Consider the following 26,231-nt stretch of genomic DNA (forward strand, 5'->3'; position numbering starts at 1 on the left):
AGACGGAAACCTGCCGGCATCTTTCAAACCCATTCATTTAAATGGGTTTGAAGTGTGTCCGGCTGTGAGCGCCGGTGAGCGTTTTATGCTCTCCGCAGCGAAAATGTTTTTTTTTTTAAACAGACACAGTCGGACATGCAGTACCCTGTGTCCGGTTTAAAAAAAAAAACTGTTTCGCCGCGGAGAGCTCAAAACGCTCATGGCCGGACTCGGCATGACAGGTTTCCGTCTTCTGAGAATGGAGTGCCGTACGCTGGTGTGAACCCAGCGTAAGGCTCTCCCACAAGTTCTATATAAAATCTCTCTTCCCCAGATGCTTGCATACAAAACGGTCTGCTACACTATTTCAAAAAGAAAAAAGGGACCGCCTGACATATTGTCATTTTTCTGGCATCAGTCATATGGGTCCATTTAACAGATGCACTAGGACCTTACCTGTTGCATAAGTTAAACTTGCAGGAGAAACAACATAAAGAGAGCCTTACACTAGGTACACCAGCATTGAGGTTTCCATTCTTCAGGTCTGCTTGGGGACCTGAAAAACGGAAACTCGATCCACGTAAAAAGCGGTCATCTTAGATCACAGACTTTTACCATAGACTTTTCTCTCTGCGTATTTCAAGCGTAAGTCCCCGCATGGTCACCCAACACAGGTGTGACCGAAGCCTTAGGCATCAGTACCATCAGCAGTGTTTTGTTTCCTGTGAAGAAGCAGAACGATTAGATCCAGCACCTCCATTGTATAATCCCCCCCCCCCCCTAAAAAAAAAAAGACAGTAAGAGTGTGTTTTTATACAATATGCATCTTAGTTTATACCATCCTATCATAAAATATATCTTCAGCTGTGTAAAATGTGAACCTTGAAAAATACTTCTTCACTTCACCCCTTTTTGTGGCTGTCATGTTAATGTGCTTTTCTCATTAGTCCTCATTCAGATTTAATTGCATTTTCCTCCTCTCCTCCGCTGGTGCACATGGGACGAGCAGTAGTAAATGGAAAGTGAACTCTGTCACTTTGTCAGAACTTTCCAGCCACGTCCTTATCGCTGATGACAGTAATTCTTAAGGGAAGAGTTGATGTCACCCGTGGCCCCATGTTAGTCCATCTTGAGTAATGCAGAGTTAGCTGTTTTACTGGTTATTACCACCAACACACTCTTTAGGAAGTGTTATAAGTGTTTGGCAAGTTGAAACAATGTGTTGGCCCTATATAATAGACAGCTGATTTATACATCCAGACTCCCCCTTAAAAATGAATGCTTAGATTGCCGAGTGTGCATGTTTATTCTAGTGAGAAAAGAAGATAATCTCATGGCACATGGCTGCTGGGGCTCAAAGGATCAAACCTGTTAAATTCCAACCTGTCAGGTCCTTCTCTTCTACCAATATAAAAGACTTATCAGCATCTGAATACATGGAGTGCCTCCTGTGGGCATCTGAATCCCACTGCATGTGGATGGTATTTTAGCCCACCATATGGTCTCGACATGACCCTATTCAGGTACATAACTCCCATACCCGTTATTACAGTTGTTTGTTCTCATCTGTCATAGCATTGGAATGACCAATGTGGATGGAGTCCCCTTTGTCTATGCTCAATCCAGTGTGTAAAAGAAAAAAAAAGTTTTTCCTTTTGAAAGGTGATTGCTGCGCTGTTTAATTCTGTTGCCCTCCTTCTATGACGGATGAGAGCAACGGACTGTAATATGGGAATGGGACTTAGCCTTAAATACTTGGAAAAAAAGAAAACTCTACATATTGTTAAATATTTGTCTTCTGCGTTCCCAGTTGATCGTTTTTTGAGAGTCTGTTCACACAGCAGATATTCAGTATGGAAAATAACCATATGGTGAAAACTGCATCCCATCAATTTCAGTGAAAATCTGTGGTGTAGTTCACATGGTGCGGATTTGACATCTGCCTCAATAAGTGATATGTTGTATTCAATATGGCTGACTGTATTCAATATGGCTGACCTATGTGCAAATACACTGCAGCTTTTTTAGATGTAAACATCTGTCGTGAGAACAGACTCAACATTTTACCATAGTAATATTTCACGCTACCATCAAGAAGACTCTTCGAAGCGGTAACCAAGTATTTGAGCTTTTTAGACAATGCGATTCTCTCCGCCATCTCCATTCTGTTTCTTATGGCAGTCCTTGGATGATACATGCAAAGACATCCATTCGTCACTGATACGTGTTTTTCGTGACCTTAACAGGTTCCAATAATTCTCACCATGTGCTGTTCCTCCTCGATGTATGTCTCTGTGCTTACAAATGTTTGACATGTTTAATATATTTTCTTGTTTTAGCAGGTTAAAAAAAAAAAATATAGAAAAACTCATAAATGACTTATAAAAGTGTTTTTTACATATTAAACAATTAACAAGTGTAGATCTTCTTCCTCTTGAGATAATCAGCCTTGCATGAGCTCTTGTTTCTTCCTAACTCTGCTGGAGTGGTTTGGAAGTGACTGTCCCCTTAACACGTGCGCCTCCCGGAGTAATATTAACGATTAACCGTCACCCTGAAATTAGGAATGTGTGGTGAAATGTCCTTAACGTCTGCTAGCTGCAGGGCTGACTTTGTGAAGGAGCGTGATGAATTGGAGGCTTGTTGAACTTGGCAGCAGAAGGCTCGTCCTTTCCCATTAGTCGTCGCCTCACACTGATTCATGACATGCATTCTCCCCTCTGTGCATGTGCTCTATAGAGGAACCACTCATTTCTGAACCCTTCACATACGGATGTGCTCAGCGCCATTCAAGCGGCAAATGAATTAATCCTTTGAAAAGGGAGCACAGTCGGATTTCCTACATCGTCACCAGATGACTACAGTCATGGCCGCTGTGCTTTGTTTTTCATATTTATATATAGAAGCGCTTGCTTTAGGACATAGAAAATGATGGAAAGGTCACTTTTGTACTGTTGGAATAGCTCTGTTGAGGTGCAGGGGTCTTCATGTAGTAGCATGCAGGGTTGCTTTTGCTCTGTGTACCTGTTAACATGCGATATATCAGGGGAAGAGTTCCTATACGTTAGTAAAGGATTGCCAAGCAGGATGTCTGTGTATAGATAGACAGCCAAACTGGAGATTTCTCCTTCTCTTTTAAAGGGGATTGTCCAGTTTTAGCAAATGTAAAATTTATTTGTCATCTTAAAATAAAAAAATAGTAATTTGCTTTCTATATCAATCCTCAGTTTTCTAGATCCCCGCTTGCTGGAATTCATTGTTTACATCTAGCAGATAAAGATAAGTCCATGGTCATGTGGTGAACACACCGAGCTCCGATTACTGTGCCGCAACGAGCTGTGCACCTGTCTTGTAACAAGCTGTGCATTGGTGTGTCCATCACATGACCAAGGACTGATCGTATATATATATATATATATATATATATATATATATATATATATATATATTATATATATATTATATATAAATTTATTTATATATATTATATATAAATTTATTTATAATTTTTTTAGTATATTTATTTATATGCATGCATGCACTGGCTCTAAGCAGAATGGTCGACGAAAGCAGAGATCTGGAAAACCAGGAGGAGTTGCATATATAAAAATTTACTTGCTAGAACTGCATAATCCCTTTCAAGATGAGGATGTATTTTCCACCTTTAGGCTAAGGCCCCACGTTGCGGAAACGCAGCTCTATTTTTTGCTGCGGTTTTTGGAGCTAAAGCTAGGAGTGGATTGAGCAGAGGCAGAAGTATAAGAACTTCCTATATATTTCCCTTTCCTTTAGTAGCCATTCTTGGCTTTGGCTCAAAAAACCGCAACAAAAAAGCTGCGTTTCCGCAACATGGGGCCTCAGCCTTAAACAAGGTCAGGCTGTGTTCACATCTGCGCCAGAGTCTCCGTTGTAGAAACCAGCGGAGAGAAAAGTCCTGCTGCCAGATCTCCTCTCTCCTCTAGTTTGTCTTGAAATGATGGATACCTGGAAGACCCCATTGTAGTATACAGATATTTACTAAAACAGACATGTTAAGAGACACCTGGCATGAGGTTCACACTAACATTGTGTTTTCCAGTGTTCTGGTCCACTGGGGCACCTGAACCGCTGTTTGAGCAGTTACATAAGGACACTGGCAGAACTGAACAATGGAGAGCACCACACCAGTGTGAACCTAGCGTCTGTTATGTCTCCTGATATGTCTTACTATATTATGGGGAATACAGATTATTTAGCAATTCTGTTGCATCTTTGCTTATAACTCTGCATTAAGCCATTCATCGGCGAAAGGTGTGATTGGATTAACAAATAGGCCTTACATTTCCCTTGTCAATAGGGTCTATCCCTATATAGTCTCTGTTTTGTAGACACCCACCCACTGACAAGGGGAATATTAATACACTTATTATTATGCATGTCTATTAGGAAAAACAGAAGAATAGCATAATATCTAATTCTAAGAAAAGCTGCCTCAGACGTTCTTCTTGGTAAAACCAGATAGTTATTAACCATGACCTATCAGAAGAACAGTAAGGTAGTCTTCAGTACATCATAGGCATCTTGGTCTGTTAGGTTCAGCACCCCTTGACCCCAATACTCCTTTAGAATATTTGACATGTTTTTCTGTAAGTAAGGCTAAGGCCCCAATGTGGGACCCCAGCCTTAAAGTGACTCTCCCACTTGTAACTGACGGTACAGTAAACGTATAGTCTACTTGCCTAGCGCCCTCCAAGCTGCTGTGGCCTCCGTTGTGCTGTGATAAAATGGCCACTGACTTCCTGTGCAACTCGGACACAACACCACTGTGCCTTCAGCACGGAGACTGTCACAGGTTAGTGGAGCAGGGAATGTCTATGACTTCCAGACAGCGCTCTAGATGAGGTCAGTGGCCATTATATCTTATACCTCTTTACCCTGGAGATTCATTGTATGGTACCCTATAAGCAATCCCGTAACATGATCGTGTGTTCCACATTGACCATCCTTCTGCTGCCTCGTTTCACTGTGTGTGGTGGGTTTTAGTTCTGAAAACCATGCCTTTTATTTTTCTTTTCAACCAGTAACTTGGCAGATCCATTACTTTAAGAATACTGTAGAAACTAAAGGTGTTCTTTAAGGATAAGTTCACATGTACTTTTTTGTAGGTAGATTTTTGAAGCTGAAGCCGTCCTAAAATACACCTCCCAACTCTCCTCATTATTTCACAGTGGTATGTAGCAGATTTTTTTCTTCCTCAGGATGCTTTTTTCACCTATGTGAAAAATCTGCTAGAGGGGGAAAAAAACCTGCTACTGACTCCCTTTGAGATGAATAGGAAATTTGCTGGACATTTTAAGACTACTGTGTGAACCTACCTAAAGGTGTCTATGCGCATTCACTCTTGGCCAACCATTTTCTCTGCATATTTAGCTCTACTTGGCATGCTCTTTGATTTGGGGGAAATAAGCGACTTACCCCTCATGGGAGCAAAGAATTGTGTGTGTAGAAATCCACCATGCAAAATTCTTCTTTCCTCTGATGGTAGGTGTCCAATGCCCCCCAAACTCATTGGTTTTGGCAGAATCCACCAATAATCCAATCGATTGGATCTCCATCTAATGTGAATGAACAAGTTTTAGCTGTGGATAAGCTTTTCTTATTGCATTGGCAAAATTTTGTGACTTTTTTTTTTAAGAATTCAGATATTAATAAATGGCTCCATACACATTAGACAAAGAACTAATCGATTGGTTTTGGCAGGATCCCACAATAGTCCAGTATATATTGTATGAGGTATTGGTGCCAAGTTACAAAAGCCACAAGCCTGTGGTGGTACAATAAGAAGCCTAAGGCTAAATGGACATGACCATGTGCAATGTATGGGTTAGTAGAAAGGGCACGGATGACACACAATTGATATCAATGTGTTGTCCATGGTTTTCACTGACCCATACAATAAAATAAATAGGCCAAGCCACAAATACAGGCAGGTATAGGACCTTCTCCATATTTTGTGGATCTTCACCATAGCCCAGACACTCAGCCACAAAAACTATGGTCGTGTGTATGGGCCCATAGAAATGCATGAGCGCGTACTCGTAATATAATCTTCTGAAGAGACAATACATGTGTCATGTTCATCTATAGTCCAATGCCAAGTTGCTAATTGTAAAGGAAAGACTTGAGATTATTTTCCCTAACAGGGAAATAACAGGGTGACATTTGAGGACTTTTATTTTTTTCCTTCTTCCTTATGGCAGCTTAAGTTTACCTAATGCCTTTTTAACCCCTTCTTTCCCAAGCATGGTCATAGGGAGTGATGTCACCTGCTTGCTCCTCCTGTATAGCGCTTACTAATACTTGCTGTGCTGTTTGATGCATGTTGATTTTAAAACCTTGAGAGACTTGTAGCTTCCAGCAATAATAGTGCTCGACTTGTCCCCTCCCCTGTTCCTCCAGGAAAGGAAATTCTTCAAAGGCTTCTTTGCAAAAGTAAGTCCAATGCCATTTGTGGTTAAATTTATAAGGAGTTACACACTGGTAGTAAACGGTCACTGTACATAGCATTTTGTGCCTACACTTTGTGATTCCTGTAATCTTGTATCGACCAACTTTCCTCTCTGATATATAATTTTTTTTTTTATTATTCATTTTATTTATTTTAAATAAATATCTTGACTCCGAGGGATGGGCAAGGAACAATAATTCATTGTTAACCAAGATGGTTGGTTTACATTCAGCTGTGATCCATTCACTCTATAAACTGCACTCAAAATAAGACCTTGACCGATCAAGTGTGCTAGCAACCATATACTGCTGCATGCAAAGGTTCAGTGTGTTTGGTGCAGCCATTATTAGGCAGTAATTGTAACTGCACTAGAATCTAGGAAGCAATGTCTATTAAAGGGGCTCTATCACTGGGAAAAGTCATTTTAACTAATCACATGCTTGCATAGGCTTTAGAAATGCTATTCCACACCTACCTTTAGTATGTAGATTGCCTCAGTGGTTTCTGAATAAGTCCGTTTTTATTCATATGCTAATGAGCTTTCAGCCAACACAGGAAGTTCCCAGCAGCCTCCTCTCTCCTATTATCTTCTATGTGTGTGGAGCAAACAGGAAGCGAGTCGTCAGCAGCAGCAGCAGCCTCCCATAGGAAACATCTGGAGAGGAGTGCACGATCTATCGTGCAACAGTCTAATTAGCATATGAATAAAAACGGACTTATTCAGAAACCACTGAGGCAATCTATATACTAAAGGTAGGTGTGGAATAGACTTTCTAAAGGCTATGCAAGGATGTGATTAGTTAAAAATGACACTTCCTAATGATAGAGCCCTTTTAAAGAATGCGATGAGTTAGAGATGGTGAAAGGTCCTCTATGTGTGCATCCATTTTGGAGGGATCTTTAGAACTTTAAGTCTATAGTTTTAGAAAAGGCTAGAGGGGTGGCTTCAAAATAAGTTCATTTATAGAGACTTCTTTCTAAAGCTAAGGATCCTTGACGCAGACTTGTCCACATTTCTACTTCATTTATTCCTGATACAAAAAAAAAAACCAAACAACCATTCTGAAGAGCCTGTATATATAACTCCTAAGTTAGTCCATTCCTCTGTTGTTTCTCCTACAAATTTCTCAATAATTTGACAACTGGTTGTTATCCAATCCAATCCAAAGTAGCGTGTCCATATACAGTTGATGTAGGGACACACCATGGTTGGTAACACCCAGCTGTCAGTTTATTCAGGTATTTCTAACATGGCGCAACACCGCATAATAAGCAAAGATAATCTAGGATATTTGTAGAAAAATAAGAATTTATTAAAACAGATAAGACAGGGTTCTCTTTAAACCTATAAATTATGTTCCCTATTCTTAAAGTATATTTGTTGCGTATCCATCCACTGCTTATTCATTAAAGGGGTTTTCAGTTTCTCAAGAAAAAAAAAAAAAAGCCAAAGGCAGTGGAGGGGTTAAAAAAAAAAAGAGGCGGTATCTACTTCCCAATTTCCCCACCAATGCTTGTTGACTGGCTGCAATGGTGACTTTAGACTGACTCCTGACCACTGGAGTGCTGCACTTCTATAGCCAGTGATGGGCTGACATTGTGATGTCACCACTGCAAGTCTGTCAACAAACCACACCAGAGGATTCAAGAAATATGTTTCACTGTTTTCTGGATTTTTTTTTTTTTTTTAACCCCTTCCTTGTCTATGGCCAGTTCTTCAATTAAAGCAGATAACCCCTTTAAATTAGCTAGCCCTAGTGCTCCTGCACATGGTGACGCGTATGATCATTACAATTTTATGTAATTTCTTTCTAACATAATCTCGGGAGAAAAAAAAAATCATCTTACATGCTTGTCTTTTAATCTTCTCTGAACTTTACGAAAATTTACCAATGAATATTGACCATGCTGATTGAGATGAGATTATACTTCCTGGGTGCAAATTTGGGATTTTTACACACATGGCATGAGATCACTGTATAGCTGCAGGAATTTCAGTGCGGGACATTTTACTACAGCTATGGTGACAGATCTTTGTTCACTGTCAAAATGGCATCTAGGTATCATTTTCCCCTTTTATAGATGACTTCTTGTCCACCTTGAAAAAACAGTTTACATACAAATATAATCCAAGAGGGAGCAGTAAAAAGAGACAGCTGGTCAACCCAGAAAGCGTTGGAATAAGAGTGGCAAGGGATTGGGGTGGTTTTGAGCCCCTTATTAATTTTTTTTTTTTTTTTTTTTTAAGAGGACCTTTCGCAACCTTCACAAACTCAAACTCTTTGCAACTGCTGGAGTCAGAGAACCAGCACTTTTTGAAGGATCCAATTTTTTTTTTCCGCTAGCGCCCACAGTTTCTTTTTTAGTTTCAGCAACCTTTATCAGGAAAGATTCTTGGCTGGAGCAAACCTGATAGAGAGCCTAGTTAGCATATTGAGTGCTGAAAGTAACAGCATTGATTTTGCAGGAAAGGTGGGAGCTAGAGAAAAATAACAAGTGCACCAGAATCGGTGGACCAGTAACTATTGAAAGATGCATAGAGGTGGAGGTGACGGAACGTCCCCTTTTTAAGCTTAGAAAATTGTGAAAGGACCTCTGAGTGAGCTCAATACAAAGAGTAATGTATTATATACAGTAGTATATTATATCTGTATGTGAACTGTGAGATGATTGAAGTTGCAGAGACGCATTAAATAAGCTTAGTCATTGCTCAGTATAGCTTCTGCCAAACTTGTTCTCAAGGAACAGGTCATGTCTTGAGGATATGCCTAATACTGCATAAGTGCTATAGTTGTACTAATTTTATAATTACCGCGAGTATTTTTCTTGGAGTTTACAGGAAATCCTCAAGACATTAGAGAGTCTTGAGAACTGGTTTGGGAAATGGCATCAAATCTGTGTGTCTTTTGTCTGTAGACGGCAAAAGTCTATGAGGTTTGTACAGGAGATCGCATAGTTGAGATTAACATTTCAAGGGAGAAAATCCCTTTTAGATCCCTTCATTTTCTTTATTCTTAAACAATATATTTGTACAAAAAGAAAAATCCCACTGGTTAAATAGTTAGCTATTTGTAATAGATTGAATTCTCACTATAGATTATGGACTTTGAGCTTCATGTATAAAAATGTAAGGAAAAAAAATATAAGCTATGATGATACCTTAGAGAAATCACAATTTATTCTTTGTGGTCTGTATTTAAAGAGGATCTTTCACCACCTCCAATTCAAGTTTTATCCTCTGTTATTAGTCGCTCATCCATTGATTCAATAGTAGTTGGAATTTGTTTCTCTAGCCCTCGCCATTCCTGAGCAACAAATTCTGTTAGTTTTGGTATCTGATGTGCTATTTAAGCTGTGCAATGTGAGACGGGCAGTGCTCAGATCAGAGGCAGCCATTGTCAGAGCTCAGACTGGCACCCCTTGCTTGCTGCTGCCTATCTGACAGTACAGAGCCTAAATGGTATATCAGGCACCAAAGATAACCACATTGATTGCTCAGGAACGGTGGGGGCTTAAGAAATTCCAACTGTGCCATAATCTGCGCAACAGTGGCTATTATTTTATGTAAAGAATTGGATTTGTTGGTGGTTAAAGGTTCTCTTTTAAAGTGTTGTGTTCCATTTCGGATTAAAAAAAACCCCTCATGTTTAAAGTCAAAGTCGTATTTAAAGTCAAATGATCATAATAGCAAAACAAACAATTGCTAGACGTTTCTGAAATTCCGCAGGATTCCATAGATTTTGTTTGACATACATCACAGTTCTGGTTTAGAGACTTCTTTCATAGAGTATCCCCTCCTTCCTAAGTGTATTCTAAAGGGTCGTAGATCCATGCAAAATCTGCAGAGCCAGGACCTTGGGACCATTGATCGATTGTCCCCTGGTTACTGATCTTCATTAAAACTGGTAGGCAGGGTTTCCCTTTGGTTGTTGATGTGGTCCCAAAATAGTTTCAAGTTTGTTTTTTGCCTAAATGCCATTTTACGGTGTGGTACCAAGATTTTTTTAGATAAAGGTACCGGTGGAGTAACTCCTTATTCGTGTGTGCCATTCTCCTAAGTCTTGGTAGATTCTCCCATCCAGGTAAAGAATTTTGACGCAGAATTCTTTGCACTCTCAAGTGTATGTTGTAGTCTTCATATTCCATGTATGTCCCTGTTGAACTTTCTTTGCAGTGCTTTCATGAACTTCTCTTCTGCTTTGGTGAATGAATTGGCATGGATCTTGGATACATAGGTTTCTAGAGGTCTAGATTTATTTTGCTTACTTCGTTTCATTCTAGGTCCACAGAAAAAAAAAACATTAAAATATAGCACTAATTCTATTGTAAGATTCATTTATTTTTTTCCCCCTCCTTTTAAAGACCGGCAAGAAAGCAATCAAGGCGGTCCTGTGGGTTTCAGCAGACGGTCTTAGAGTTGTGGACGAGAAGACAAAGGTAACATTATAGAGTGGTGGCACAGAATCCACTCAGACTTTCACTGTGCTCCTTCTCGAACTACAAAATGTTAAGATGGAAGATTTATTATCTCTCTGATGCTAGGTTTACATTAGTGTTTGGCTTTCCATTCCTCAGGTACGCTTGGGGACTTGAGAAACGGAAACCTAGTCCACTTACAAAGCAGTTATCCACAGTCCCTATATAGACTATAATGGGGTACGCTGGGTTTCTGCCCGAAAAAATGCGTAAAGAAAAGTCCAGCTTACAGGCCTTTTCTCTCTACATTTTTTACGTGGATTTGGGGACAGAATCCCTGAATAATGGTGACGGGCTCAGGTGTGCACCTAGCCTAATGGGTAAATGAAGCACTGTCTGACAAATACTAGATGCAGGTCCTCTTATCTAGATGTTCTCGCAGGCAGGGCCGGCTCCAGGTTTTTATGGGCCCTTGGGCGACAGAGACTCAGTGGGGCCCCTTGTGGAGCAAAAAACCCTTTCTTGTAGGAGGCGGGAGTCGGGACACTGCGCGCTGCTGCGGCCGGACGAAGCAAGTGACGTCACGCAGGAGCACGGCGTCACCTACGCAGCCGGCCGGCGAAGACGCTCCGGAGCGATGAGTGAGTCCGCACCTGCGTTCTGTGCTGGGACAGGCAACATACCTCCCAACTTTCAAGGAACAGAAAGAGGGACAAAATGTGCGCTGCGCTATGTCACCAGTTTAATGTCCCTCTTAAACTCCCCTAGTTAATGTCCCCACCCCCTCCATTTGCCACCAGTTCAATAACACTCCTTCATCTGCTACCAGTTTAATGGTCCCCCCTCCATCTGCCCCCAGTTTCATGTCCCCTGTATGTCTGCTCCCAGTTTTATATCCCCCCTTTATCAGTCTCTAGTGTAATGTGCCCCCTTCATTTGTCCCTAGTTTCATGTCATCCCTCAATTTGCAGCCCCTCTCACACAGTACACCATGCACCCCAAATCTCTGCCCCCTCACAGCATACACCCTGCACCCCCCCCCCCCCATCTCTGCACCTCTCACACAATACACCAGGCACTTGACGTTTCTTCTTTTTCGTCCACTGAAATCTCTTCTTCATGTGAAGGATCGTGTTACAAACATAGACACGCCCCCTCCCTGTCATGTGATGTCTGATGTAATCAGCAGGTCCTTGCAGGAGTGTAGTATAAACTTTTACCCGGGGATAACAGCCGGATGGTTTATTCATGAAGACACGTATCAGTGGCATAGCGGGACATGCAGTAAGCCATCTGGGACAGTCCCGGTATCATACTGCTGTCGGGACTCTTGGGAGCTATGCAAGCATGTGCTGGGCGGGCAAGTGCCGGGAGGCCCCCAGAGGCTCTGTGGGCCCCTGCACTTGCCCGACTATGCCGTGTGCTGACGCCGGCCCTGCTCGCAGGGCTGTTGCTAAGTTTAGTGTTGCTGAAAGTGTCTTAATGAAGACAATATACCAATTCTTGTCACATCTGTGGTGTTAAATGTGTTTCTGGTTACCAAACAAGGAGAATAAAAGTAGTCCTACTCTTCAGTCCCAGCTTCAACTTTCCTGAGGTCAGTGTTGGCATTTACCATACATATGGCCATGGAAGCCCATTGATAGTAGTTCAAGGAAACCGGGGGAGGTGTAATGCTCAATACAGAAAGTGATGTATCATGAAAACCTATAAGGGTGGGTTCACACCTGCGCCCGATCTCTGATTTAGCCAATCCGGCGGGTTTCCGTCTTCTGTCCCGAGAAACTGGACAGTGGACGGAAACCCGGTGGTCAGTTCCAACATGCTACATTTAGGATATGTTCACACAGTTTTTTGCAGGCTGAAAAAAATTTGCTTCAGGAATTAAGGAAAAACTGTTAAAAAAAAAAAAAAAAAGTTTGCTTTTTTTTTCTTTTCCCCTCTAGCTGTAAAAAAACAGCTAGAGGGCAAAAAACTGCTGCAGGCTTCCATTGAAATGAATGAGGCAGTTTTTGAGGCAGATTCACTCTGAAGATACCCTTATTAATAATAACCTATTTCAGGGGTTTATGTAGATAAACATGTTTTATCTTTTCTGCTAGGATCTACTGGTAGACCAAACCATAGAAAAAGTGTCCTTCTGTGCTCCAGATAGAAATTTTGACCGGGCATTTTCTTACATATGTCGTGATGGAACAACAAGGAGATGGATATGTCATTGTTTTATGGCTGTTAAAGACACGGTTTGTACTTTATTATGATTTTGTATTGATTTCTATGACTGTGTTTATCATCTCTAAAGAATACATGTGCTGCATCCAAAGATACCTTAGGCTTTATTCACACTTCTGGTGTTTTGGTAAGAATGGCGCAGTCTGTAGCTCTTTTCTTGCCATTTTAAATACCAGACCCTTGCTAGACTATTAGTCAGTCAGGTTTTAGTGCCCATTTATATCTCTCCAAGATGGATCCTTCGCAACGGTCCTAGCCCAGTTTTATAGAGAGTCTACGGCCAGTTTTTTGCAGTAGGAAAAAGGGTCAACATTCAGAGTGGAAACTAAAGAGATTACAGTGCCAAAGGTGTTATATTGACTTTTTATTAAAGCTATGATCACCTTTGAACACCGGAAATACATGTCAATATAATCAACATAAAATAGCCACTTGTGTAAACGTATTGGTTTTATGTCTTGTATAGAACATAATTTACAGCCTTTTCTACAGCCACATATTGGGTGCATTTCAACAAGTCATCCATCTATAATATCTGACTTCCTTTTGAAGGGAGTCTATCATCTCCAGAATGCCTGACAGACCAGTAACGGTGCCACACTGCTGCCTTTTTGATAGGAGCAGAAACTTTCCTTTGTGGCCACAAAATGATGAAGCAGTGCAGAGAAAACAATGTAGTAATGAAAGTATGGGTGGTGTCTGATTTGCCAGAGGAGAGCCCGGAGCACTTTTGGGCAGTCTGTAGGTAAAGCTGAGAGATCGGTTCTGTCCCCAATGAACTTGCAGTACGATTTGCTTATACATAAGAAGAAAACTATTCCTGCATTGCTTCATTGATTTGTGGCCACAGAGATTTTTCTGTTAATAAAGGCCTATTCACTCCACGGTTATTGCTTTTAGAGATATTTGGGGTATAATAGACTCCCTTTACTGTGTCAGCTGCTATATTATAATTATGTGACCTTTATAACTTTGTTTCTATTTCTCAGGTATCTTGAGAGAATTCAGGTAGCGCATACACTGAGATTACTTGTGTGTATTCATGGAAAGGTTTCACTTGTAATATTCCAATATATGGTTAAAGGTTACTGTTGTTTATGTCTTCCGAATAACAGGGAGAGCGGCTGAGCCATGCTGTTGGATGTGCTTTTGCCGCCTGTCTGGAGAGAAAGCAGAAGCGAGAGAAGGAATGCGGGGTGACTGCCACTTTTGATGCCAGCAGAACTACTTTTACAAGAGAGGGCTCATTTAGGGTAACCACTGCTACAGAACAGGCCGAGAGAGAAGAAGTTATGAAACAGATACAAGATTCCAAGAAAGGTGCCCTAATATTTTTCAAATTTATGTTCAATACATTCAGATCAGGGTTTATGTCTTTAAGGAACATTCCAGTTTGGGATAGTTTTTGGCATATTGCTGCTCTCTGCTTTGACTTTTGTGGGAATTCCAAAAACAGTTGAGCCTATCTGGTCTGGCTTCTTAACTCCTGTAGAAAAAAAGAATCAAGTGAGCCACATGTGAGAAACCACAATGTCTATTTGTTTGTTTTTAGTCAAGAGTGGCTGCAATTGGAATAGAAATGAAAATATAAAGGAAGCACTTGAGCGGAGTTCACACTACTGCCGCTGTCCGTCCCAGGGTTTCCGTTGTAAACCCCGGGGAAACTGGACAGGGGATGGCTTGGCAGCGGCCAGCTTTAACACCCATTCATTTGAATAGGTTTTTAAATGTGACCACCATTGTCCATATGCGACCTCTCCACTTGGAAACTTTTTTTTTTTGCACGGACACAGTGATGCATGTGTACATGCAAAACAAAAAAACTGTTTCCAGACACAGAGGCCATATACAGGAACTGGCGGTCGCCTTTAAAAACCCCTTAAAATGAATGAGGTATTAAAGCTTACCACCGGAAAGCCATCGCCTGTCCAGTTTCCCCAGGGTTTACAACGGAAACCCGAGGCGGACAGCGGTGGTAGTGTGAACCCAGCTATACTCTCTAAATGGAAATTTTATATAGATTGCTGGCTGTAGGCCTATGAAGTATCTGTTTACACACATACACAGCCATACATACACTCTTCATGGAAAGACTATGGTCCTTAAAGGGTTTGTCCACTTTGCCAAAGGTCCTTATAATAAATTTATTACAAGGTGTCCCACTGCTAGGAAACCAAAATGTTCCAATACATCATGGGAAAAGGGCCCTACATCAAGTGTTAACCCTCTTTACTTCTGAAGAAATCAAGCTTTATACAATTCCCCTTAAATTCAAGGCTTGTCTGTGTAATGCATGGGCTCGCTAAGTGACAGACGCTCCTTAATAGATACGAGACCCCAACAGGACCACACTCTGAGCTCCCGTGCAAAGGAAGCCTTTTTTTTTTTTTTTTTTTTTTTTTTATTAGGATGCAATCTTTCATAACCTTTGAAGTATAATGAGAAAATGTGAACAGTATGACTATTTGTAAGCCAAGAGTAAGACCAGCAAATCTATTTAATAATAGTATTTCCTTCTGTGCAGATTCCACTTTTAGTTTCTGCAATTTGAGACTCACAATACTGATTAAACGCTTCCTCATGAAGGTAACCTAAATAAGATTTATTTTCTGTGTTTTAGCAGGTGAACCGGAACCAAAACCTGTGATACCAACTGCTACCACCTCTGCCACAGTGACTTTAACCACTGCCCCAGTCCAACCATCCTCGCCACCTACTGAGCTGTATGTAGTCCAGGAAAGCAAAGATGGAAACAACCCTCACATGATCCCCCGTAGACATGCACCAGTGGAACAACTGGCAAGACAAGGCTCTTTTAGGGGATTTCCTGCACTCAGCCAAAAGATGTCTCCCTTTAAACGGCAGCTTTCTCTGAGAATCAATGAACTACCATCCACTGTGCAAAGGAAGTCTGACTTCCAAATTGCTAACCCAGGTATGACCAAGGAATGATGCCTCATTCTTTCCATGTCTTTGTCATGTTTTCTTCTTTTGGTTTCCCGCTTGTCTTCTTGAAACTAAATATGGCAACTTGCTGTCTCTTTTGGTGTACACTTGTGATGGACAAAGGCTGGTTTTGTTAAGCAAGATCAGCCTTGGGAGCTGGCAGACTGGTGAATAGTTTCCTATTATTGATCCCAAAAACCAAGATGTGGAAAAATAACCAGGCATGTAGCAGACAGTCATGCAACTAATGGTGGCAGCTTAGACAAATAGGAGAAAAAAAAAAGCAGCACATGGCGTATTACTGATATGTACAAAAAAGTGATTGTGACAACAGGGTTTTTAGTGGGATTGGTTCTGGTAAAGATGTGTTCTCACCTGATGGTGTTGTCACAAAAACCTTGCAAGTCTCAAATGTAGGATCGAAGCTTGGGATGTCGGGGAACACGGGCAGTGTCATAACAGTAGTGATGATGGATCAGTGAGGCGAGTATTCATTTATTTTGAACTGCTTTACAACATTCTGAACCGGTTTTCTTTTGTTTTTCTATTTTTTTATATATGTATTAAAAAAAAAAAAAAAAAAAATTTTATTGCTAAAGCATTAAGCAGTATAAAATAGTATTATTTGGTATTTGACAATGCAGCATCATGTGGGGATGTTATAGATGTGTAATGTGCTGTTTAAAAGGCCCATGAGTAGTGGCTACTGATGACGTACCCATAACATAGGTCATCACTATAAGATTTGGTGGGGGGGGATCTAAAACCAAAACCCTGCATGAATCTGCAGATTCGGCTGCCTGAAGCCGTATACCATGTAGTCAACTGGAAGTGGCTGTGCTACTATTCAAATCAATGGAAGCAACCCTGCAGTTCTCAGGCCCACATGGGTGCCTATTGATCCTGTTTACTTGGGCATTGGGGTCAGTTCTTAACTCAAAAGTTTGGTGCCCTTTTCATCATAGTCTGCATATGCCTCAGAATTCTAGAAAAAAATGCTTTGATCCTGAATCCTATGTTTTTCTTTTATTTTTTCGCTTTGTTTTATTATCATATTATCTCAGTAAAAATATATCCTGTATCATCTTTATTTTATTGCTACTGGGTTTTTTTTTCCTTTCCAACCTTTTTGTGATTTTTTTTTTTTTTTTTTTTTTTTTTTTTTTTCCCTTTTTGTATTCCAGTTCCTGAGATAGAAGGAGAGACAGACAGCATTAGTGCCCTGTGTTCCCAGATCACCAACACTTTCAGTGGGCCCCCCGAAGATCCCTTTATGTCTGCACCCATGACCAAGCCCACCACTCCCCAGTCTCCACCATTTGAAGGTCTGTACAGGATAAGCTTTGCATTTACTGGGGCAAGGTACCTACTGTATATACTGAAGGGTAATATTTGTAACCAGTAGTTGTCAAACTGCTGATCATACCTAGCTGAGAATCGAGCTGGGTATATTACATGCTTACATCTTGTGCCATGTACTGCTACAAAATATTATAATCATTGTATTCATGCTGGTAAAAAAAAAAAAAAGTTAAGTGAAATTTACTTGTAAAGTACAATGCCTCTTGGTGTTAAAAGTATATAGCATTGTACTCCTCCACCTAGTGAGCTGAGGCTGTGTGGACATACATGTCATCCATTCTCCCCACAGCCAGGGGAAGAGCTGCCAGTACAAATGGCCTTCTGCCTTACTGTAGGACCTCTGCAAAATCATTGTAGTATGGCTCAGAAGGCTCCAACAGGGAGAGTAAGGACGGACTGAATTGTCAGCTGCGAGAGGCACAACAAGACTGATTTTTGTCTGAAGCTTACCCTAGAAGCAGTGGCAAGGGCGATATATGGAAGCAAAAAATAATTTAAAGCAATTAGCAATTTTTATTGCATAAAAATAGCGTTTAACCCTGCTGTTCTGTTCACATTTGCTATACACTTGTACTGTTCCCGGGTCAATATGACCCGACCTATTAACTCTTGATTTTTAGCTACTCTAATTGTTTTATTTGAATACTTTTTTTCAATGAAATACTGTATGTGAACATGTTTGATCATAAACAAAAGAAAAATTTAAATTCAAACTTAATTTTTTTTTTTTTCATAAAAAGGTTACACAGGCTTTTTGCAATTATCTTCGATTGTTGACATTCTGCACACAAATAATAAAAGAAGCTTTACATTACTATTACTAAAACATGAAATTTAACTTTTTGAAAACAAATTTTCTAAATCAACAAATGAAAAATCATAAAAACTTCAACCATTTTAGAAAGAAAAAAGAAAAAACTGAATATGTTCATGCGTTTTTACACTGAACACAATAATAAGACCCATGTCCTTTACACAGATCTTTTGAACATCCAGCACATGTCAGATTAGTCTTATTGTCACAGGAAGATGGACAGAAGCTCCATCTCTTCCTTTTTTTGCTGGTAGCTGTGCTGGTGGAGGCCGTGGATGTGGAGTCTCTTTCTTCAGCATGCTGGACACTTTTTACAATGGCTGCTGCTCCCTCACTTCTGGGGGTCACTTTTCTGCTCTCAATATATGGCCTCACCAGGGATTTCCCCAATTCCTCAAGAAATAATCTTCTTTTATGCAGCTTATTCCGGTTCCAATCGGGGTCGATTTCTCTCCATAAGACAAATGCATTGTATGCAGAAACGTCCAGTATGTTATAAAATAAAATCATTGGCCACCGATTGGTTTTGCGTTTGCATGTATATGTTGATATTACTTGGTCTAAAGTATCAACTGTTCCCTTTGTGGCATTATAATCCAAAATATTGTCAGGCTTTCTGTCTTCTCTATCACTTACGGCATTGTCATGGTGCATTGTGCTCATGAGAATTACCGGTTTGGGTTTTTTTGGAACATAAGAAACAACAGTTGTATTTCCAGAAAAATAAAAAGTAGAACTGTAACCTCTCTCTTGCTAAGGATACCTTGCGGTAGTTCAGGTTTCTTTTTTCTCATAGTACCCAGCATGGTAAGTTGTTTTTTCTTCAACATCTGGCCTAGTTGATAGGATGTAAAAAAGTTGTCACATGTGACATTTTGTCCTTTTAGTCCATGAGTCAAATCTAGAACAACACGCATACCCTGATTTTTTTCAGGTCTTTCATCAGGGGCTTTTCCTGTATACACTTGAACATTTAGAGCATATGAACTTTTGCTGTCGCAAAGTGTCCAGATCTTGATGCCATATTTTGCTGGCTTACTTGGTATATATTGTCTGAATGGGCACCTACCTCGGAATGCCACCAGTTGCTCATCAACAGTTACATTTTCACCACTGTTATACAATTTTGGTAGAATCTCTACCCATTGATTCCGAACATTTCTAATAGGGGCTAGTTTATCATTAGCTCTTCTTTCCATTCTATCTGTTTTAGAATCAAACCGCAGTACTCTCGAAATGTCATGAAACCTTTCAAGACACATTGTAGCTCTAAATATGTGGCGACCGGATTCGCAATTCCACAAACTTTTACCCTTTGAATGATAGACAACCAGTCTCCTCTCTCACAAACAGACTAGATAATTACTTGCCTACTGATAAGAACAGTGAAACCACCACCATTTGGGAATGAAGTACATATAAAAAAACATAACTTTTGCAGTCAGAAATAATCAGAGACCTGTAGAACAGTATAAAATGCTATCGGGTCATATTGACCCGAACAGTACAAGTGTAACAATCAGCGTGTAGCAAAAAGTAAACAAAAAAAAGACAAAAACAAAACAAAAAAATGTAGAGCTCCACAAATGAGGAAAAGTCAAGGAACCACTAGTTTCAAATCCTCATTTTAAAAAAATCTGCAGGGTCTCAAAAATCATTTCGGGTCATATTGACCCGAACAGAACAGCAGGGTTAAAAAAAAAAAAAAAAAAAAAAAATTGCTGTAAACATTTTTCCAGGACTTCAGAGTGAACTCCTCAGAAATGACTATAGCATTGACTTATATATAACCCAACTGTAGAGATGGGATACTGTAACCTGTGGAACAGTGTAACTTTCACAAGCCATACTATGTAGATAAACGATCATCTTCTGTTTGGGACAAGGAGGATTAGGCAGGTTTGACTTCCGTATATGGCTACAATAAAGCTGCTATTGAACACAAATGTGAATTCACAATTTAAAAGTGGCTTTCTGGAAGTTTTTATGTTCTCATTATAGTAGGACATCTATAGCAGGTTGGTGGGGGTCCAAGTTTAGTTGAATGGGGATGAACTGTAATAGCCAGGTATGGTCTCCTAGTACTTTGTAGACTGATTGTGGCTGGTTCTGTGCACGGTGGGCACTGCAGTCAGCTTATTAATGGGGGGTGCTGGGGGTCTGACTACCACCAATATGCAACTGATATAGTACAAATATAGGTCATCACTAGCAAAGTTCCAGAAGACCCCTTTAATTTAGTCTATAGGACTATTAATGATGTAACACAAGAAAAGGTTTTGCATAATACATTGAGGGTTTTTTAATTATATAGTTTTGTATTGGTACAAATTCATTTTTTGTTTGTGCAAAAATTTAACTTCTCTCCCTCTCTTCCCCTCCCCCACTCACACAATTTTTACAAAAAATTTCTTGTAAATTGTGCCAGTAAAATGGTGGCCATTATAAGTGAAATCTGTGCCAGCTCTTTTATGGCACGTGTACCTGCATGAGATCTTGTAAATTATTCTATTTCATCTGATGCCAGCAGAGACTAGCTGCCAGTCTTAATAAATCCCCCCACTGTCTTTCCACTATTTTAGGCTTAATCCAGCTAGTTCTGGAAATCTTTTTGCTATGTGCACATCCCTGCATGAACTAACCTCTTCATTGTCATGTTTCAGTGAATGGCACTGCCTCTGCATTCACACTGCCTGCACCTAAGCCTGTACAAGTCTCTGTGGCTCCCATAGCAGCACCTGTTCGTGAGACCAATCCATGGGCAAATGCTCCCACAGCACCTGCACAAGTTGTTAGCACTGGAGCGCCGTCTGTGGCCACTGTTGTTGGTAAGGCGACACAACTTGGAAAGTCCTGCATGAACCCATTCACATTGCTGCATATATCAACCTAAGCGTTCAGTCTTCAAGAAATATGTGGACTGAACATGGTCCCAAAAACTTCTGTATACATAATCTATACAGCACAGATCATAATCTATAGCCCCCTTGTCTGTTTATGTTGAATCCGTAACCTAATGTGACATTACATGTTATCACCCTTTGTTGCCTTGAATTATGATACCCAAGTTATTTTGGATACATCTATTCTTTGTTCCTGGTTCTGTAGGTGGAATTTTGATTTGTGGGGTATAAAGAAAATATTAAGATGAGTATTAAGAGCTTCACATGAAACTAAATCTTTTTATTTTTCCCCACCCCCACAGGGTCTGAATTTGTAACCGCACCTAGTGTAGTCCAGTCCAGTCACAAGAGGACTCCCTCAGAGGCAGACCGTTGGCTTGAAGAGGTGTCCAAAACTGTGATGGCCCAACAAAGACAATCCCCTGTCCCAGCTCCAGTCATTCAGGCACCACCACTCTTGCAACCAGTTGTTGCTCCTCCTGCACCAAATCCTCCACAGCCTTACCCAACAAACACTTTCATAGCTCCACCAACTGTGCCAGTTGCCATAGTCCCAGCTATGCCTCCTACATTTATGCCTGTGCAACAGCCTTACCCTGTAGCGAATGGAATGAGCTACCCAGCTCCTAGCGTGCCAGTTGTTGGTATTACACCTTCACAGATGGTTGCTAATGTATTTGGAGCTGCCGGTCACCCTCAAGTCTATCAGCCGAAGCCGTCGCCAGGTCTGGTCAAGCAACAGACATTCCCAACCTATGAGACAAACAGCACCACCAGCAGTCCATTCTTCAAACCACCTCCTCAGCAGCAAAATGGTTCCGTAGCATTCAATGGAGTAGAAAGCAGTGGTTGGGATTCGGGTGCCAAGCACCAACAAGGGCAGACTTCCTCTGCTGCTGCTATAGACCCGTTTGAAGCCCAGTGGGCCGCTTTAGAGAGCAAATCAAAAGCTCGAGGTAACCCTTCCCCAACTAACCCCTTCTCCAGCGACCTCCAGAAGACATTTGAAATAGAACTTTAAAGCAGCCATGGACGTGGGTCTACAAAGTGGGGACTGATAGAAACAATTATTTTTCTCATAAAATCTCTATAGGATACTTTAGAAATGGACCAATGAGGGGCATGGAAGTTGCAATGTTCACCAAAAACAGAAAACTGTATTATACAAAACCATGGGATATTATCAGTGTTCTTCACATCTTTCATAGGCTTCCCTCACACATCAGAGAAGATTCTGTGCTGTAGTCATGGGACTGAAGATGAAAAGATGGACCTATTATTTTCATTTGGTTTCTAAACATGGCTACCTACTGGAGATATGACTCTCTGCAAAGCAATGTAGTAGTGCCTGAGCTTCCAAATCACTATAAGAAGAAATTATTATATGTATATAGGGTGTTATAGGGCAGATGTTATGAACCTGGCGCTGCCAGGCGCATGGGGGGCTGCAGTGCACGTCACAGCACTGAATGGCAGCCGAGGGAATAAAGCCAAAATCTTTATTTTTTATGCAGATATTTTAAATAGTTTTGGGTTAATTCATGGTTGTATAAGTATGTAAGTAATCTTGCCAAAGGTTAAAACGAAGAGAGGGTTCAGACGTTAGTAATGTATATAAGATTTGATTTAGCTGCTAATTCTTATCCGAAAGATGGGGGGGGAATAAACTGGACCGCTTGTGGTTTTATCTTCATGCCGCACGTCACCTTCAGATGTAAGTAGCCATTGCTTTAACAATCACGAGCAGTGAAATATCTATTGTACTTTTAACAGCAGATTGAAGAACAGTATTTGCGTGGTGGAAAAGCCATTGCAGAAAGCCTGTCTCATATATATTTTTTTTTTCTTCCACAATTCAATATTGCCTAATATAATATATATATGTATCTATATAAATGTTGTTTTCTTTGACAAACTGCTGGTCTCTTGTTTTATATGTATGTTTTATATATTTTATATATTAATATATATTTTCTCATATATATTAATATATACAGTTTAGAGTTTTAATACCACTATTATGCACAGTATACCTATTGACTTATACAGCCTGTTTTATGTTCTTCACTATTCCTGTGTTCCTCTTTTTTTGTTCATTGCTTCTTGTATACCTCAATCCAGAGATTCATCTTTATCTGTAAGTTTCGGTCTTACAGTCATGTGTATATTTGTACCAATTTACTTTAACAGAATAAACATTGGTGGTGGAAATCATTCATTTTTCTTTGCCACTTTGTTTTATTTTATATTAGCTCATGTATATTACAATTAAGTTTATATAGTCTTTTTAGTTTAACTACTATACATACCAGGAATGCCTAATATGCCGATCCCTATGAGCTCAAAATTATAGATATTACTTGTGTATCTATCTCTTGTGTGGATTTTACCATTTGTATGTTCAGATATTTACTGTACATCACTAGAGATGAGCGAGTAGTACTTGATCGAGTAGGTATTCGATTGAATACTACAGTATTCGAAATACTCGTACTCGATCGAGTACCACTCTCTATTAGAATGTAAAAGTTCGATGCAGAACCAGCATTGATTGGCCGAATGCTATACAGTCGGCCAATCAACGCTGGTTCTTCTCTTAGCTTTAGAAGTCTTCTCCGTGCAGCTTCCCCGCGGCGTCTTCCGGCTCTTAATTCACTCTGCCAGGCATCGGGCCTAGGCAGAGCCGACTGCGCATGTCCGCTTGTAGTGCGGGCATGCGCAGTCGGCTCTGCCCAGGCCCGATGCCTGGCAGAGTGAATGAAGAGCCGGAAGACTCCGCAGGGACAAGACTGCACGGAGGATCCAGCCCGACCCTCACTCGTGGACTTGGTAAGTATAATTTGATCGAACGTTGCCTACCCCTGAAACGAGCATTTCTCCCCCATAGACTATAATAGGGTTCGATATTGGATTCGAGTAGTCGAATATTGAGGGGCTACTCGAAACGAATATCTAACCTCAAACATTTTACTGTTCGCTCATCTCTATACATCACTAATTTAACTCTACAAAGGCATATCTAGCCTAAAGTGTGGCATCAAAGGAAGTGTCTTATGCAAGACCTTCAGTCATTATCTGCCAATAGGGAACATTTGGTTTCCATCAGCAACCACAACTGTCCTGGACATGCAGAATTGTATTAGAGTTACTGTTACTACAGTCTGCAACATCACATGTGTGAAGACTGAGGCAATGATATGCAGACAACTTTTCTGTATTGTCTCAGTCCTAAACAATGTGATGCTGGAGTAAGTGGAGGAGTAGGAGTACCTAAAGATGATTTGAAAAATACGTTCTTAAAGCACACTTTTACGCAATGAAAAAATATATTTGCTTTAGACTGTTGATGGAGTTTGACAATCATCTGATGTTGTAAGGAAAAAGCAGGGATAACTCATCAGCCTCCCTGCTCTCCCCTCTCCCTGTGCACACACAGCAGACAGTGCTCACTGACCTTCCGGAGCTTGTTGCTGGCTAATTAGCATATCGATAAAAGTAGGCTAATTAAAAAACGTTTGGAAGGATTAACAAACAAAATATATATGTGGAATAGCCTTTCTAAAGGCTATGCAAATATTTGCTCAGTTAGAAATCACTAGAGACCATGATAGACTTCCTTTAACCAGAATTCTTATTAGAGAAAGCTGATGCAGGGACATATCAGACCAGGCATGCCCTGTGAGATATAGTCCCCATTCTAACATACAACATGTACTAAACAGAGATGCAAACAGGCCACGGATCCATCAACAGCAGTGAGAATGTGTATTCTAGGTTGACCAGACACTTACTGGTGTCAAAAGTTTACTGTATCCTGTATAAAGCTATGAACATTGTACAAATATTGCAAAATACTAATTTCTAAGACGACAACATATATTTGAGTCACCATACAGAAGTAATACATTCCACAACCATATTTTTAGCATTTATACACTCCAAAACCTTGTATTGGCGTTTACCTATATACATATTACAAGAAAACCTATATACTAAGCAAAAGTAAAACTGACAATTAGACAGTTTTTTGTTTTTTTAAATTCACTTGTTAATGAGAAAATTTGATTTTGATAACTTATTTTTGTAGTTTACCTAAATCATTGAAAATCTTATACTGAAGCCCAACATTGTGGAAACTTTTTTTTTTTTTTTCAGATTTTACTGCATGTGTTTTATTTGAGCCAAAGCCAGGAGTGGATTGAGCAGAATCCTATTTATTTTCCATTCCTTTTGTAGCCAATCTTGATAGTGGCTCAAAAAAAGCAGCAAAATCTGTGACAAAAAAAAAAAAAAGCTGCGTGGGACTCAGCCTAAATGTGTTCTTGATGTCAAGGCCACTTAGCAAAGAAAACTAAGATGTGATTTTATTTTTTTTTATTTTTTTTAACTTTCAGGAGAACTACATTAAATCAACCTGCCACCACTGGGCACTAATGTACAGGCTCCATGTTCATGAGTCTTTCAGCTGAGGTTACAATGGGTTCACACCAGCACTTTTTCTAATTTCGGGTATTCCGTTCCCCTCTCTGCATTTTTCGCCTTTTCAAGTGGAAACAACTCAGATCCCGTTATAGCCTATGGGGGTTTGCAGGTTTCCTAAGGTAATTGCTTTATTATGCAGATTGGATTTCCATTTAGGACCCTCCGAACGGAAAACCCAAACACAGATGTGAATCGGGCCTTACATTTCTAAAATAGGTTAGCAGCATACGTCCAAGAAAAAAGTCCTGGGGTGGTTTTTGTTTTTTTTTAACTTTAGGGAATTTAGTCTTGTATTAGAAAATAAATGAACTCCAACAAATCATAAAGATAACTCTGGACTGATCCAGACTTCACACCCCCTGACTTTTCTACACCTCGTAGAAGCTCCACACGTCACCCAGCATGGTGCTTTAGTATGGCAATGCGTATTTCTCCTAGAGCACTGCTTCTCCCACAGAGCATGCCACATTTTTATTATAGTTCTCTTCCCTTTTAGACCGGTTTTCTGTTGAATATATGTTTCAGATAGTTTCAAGTTCCTGAAAAAAAATTTAAGATCCTCCTATATTAGTTTTCTTTCTAGCTATAAATACACATTTTTTAAAAAAAT

At 40.2% G+C, this 26,231-nt stretch overlaps 1 protein-coding gene across 5 annotated transcripts in view; it reads left to right on the plus strand.

Moving 5' to 3' along the window:
* NUMB (NUMB endocytic adaptor protein) overlaps window positions 1-23,355 on the plus strand; it is an 80,119-nt gene extending 56,764 nt beyond the window's left edge. The window contains exons 5-12 of one of the 5 annotated variants that reach the window (XM_075282839.1): window positions 6,418-6,450; window positions 10,829-10,903; window positions 12,985-13,125; window positions 14,230-14,434; window positions 15,738-16,049; window positions 17,245-17,385; window positions 20,900-21,064; window positions 21,442-23,355. In XM_075282839.1, coding sequence (XP_075138940.1) covers window positions 6,418-6,450; window positions 10,829-10,903; window positions 12,985-13,125; window positions 14,230-14,434; window positions 15,738-16,049; window positions 17,245-17,385; window positions 20,900-21,064; window positions 21,442-22,160 — 1,791 coding nt within the window. In that variant the 3' untranslated portion in view covers window positions 22,161-23,355. Of the gene's footprint in view, window positions 1-6,417; window positions 6,451-10,828; window positions 10,904-12,984; window positions 13,126-14,229; window positions 14,435-15,734; window positions 16,050-17,244; window positions 17,386-20,899; window positions 21,065-21,441 lie in introns of all 5 variants that reach the window. The other 4 variants (XM_075282835.1, XM_075282836.1, XM_075282837.1 and 1 more) reach the window with 4 other exon arrangements.
* The last annotated feature ends 2,876 nt before the right edge of the window (window positions 23,356-26,231 follow it).

This window comes from Leptodactylus fuscus, chromosome 7 (genome assembly GCF_031893055.1).
Source record: "Leptodactylus fuscus isolate aLepFus1 chromosome 7, aLepFus1.hap2, whole genome shotgun sequence".
Lineage (NCBI taxonomy): Eukaryota > Metazoa > Chordata > Amphibia > Anura > Leptodactylidae > Leptodactylus > Leptodactylus fuscus.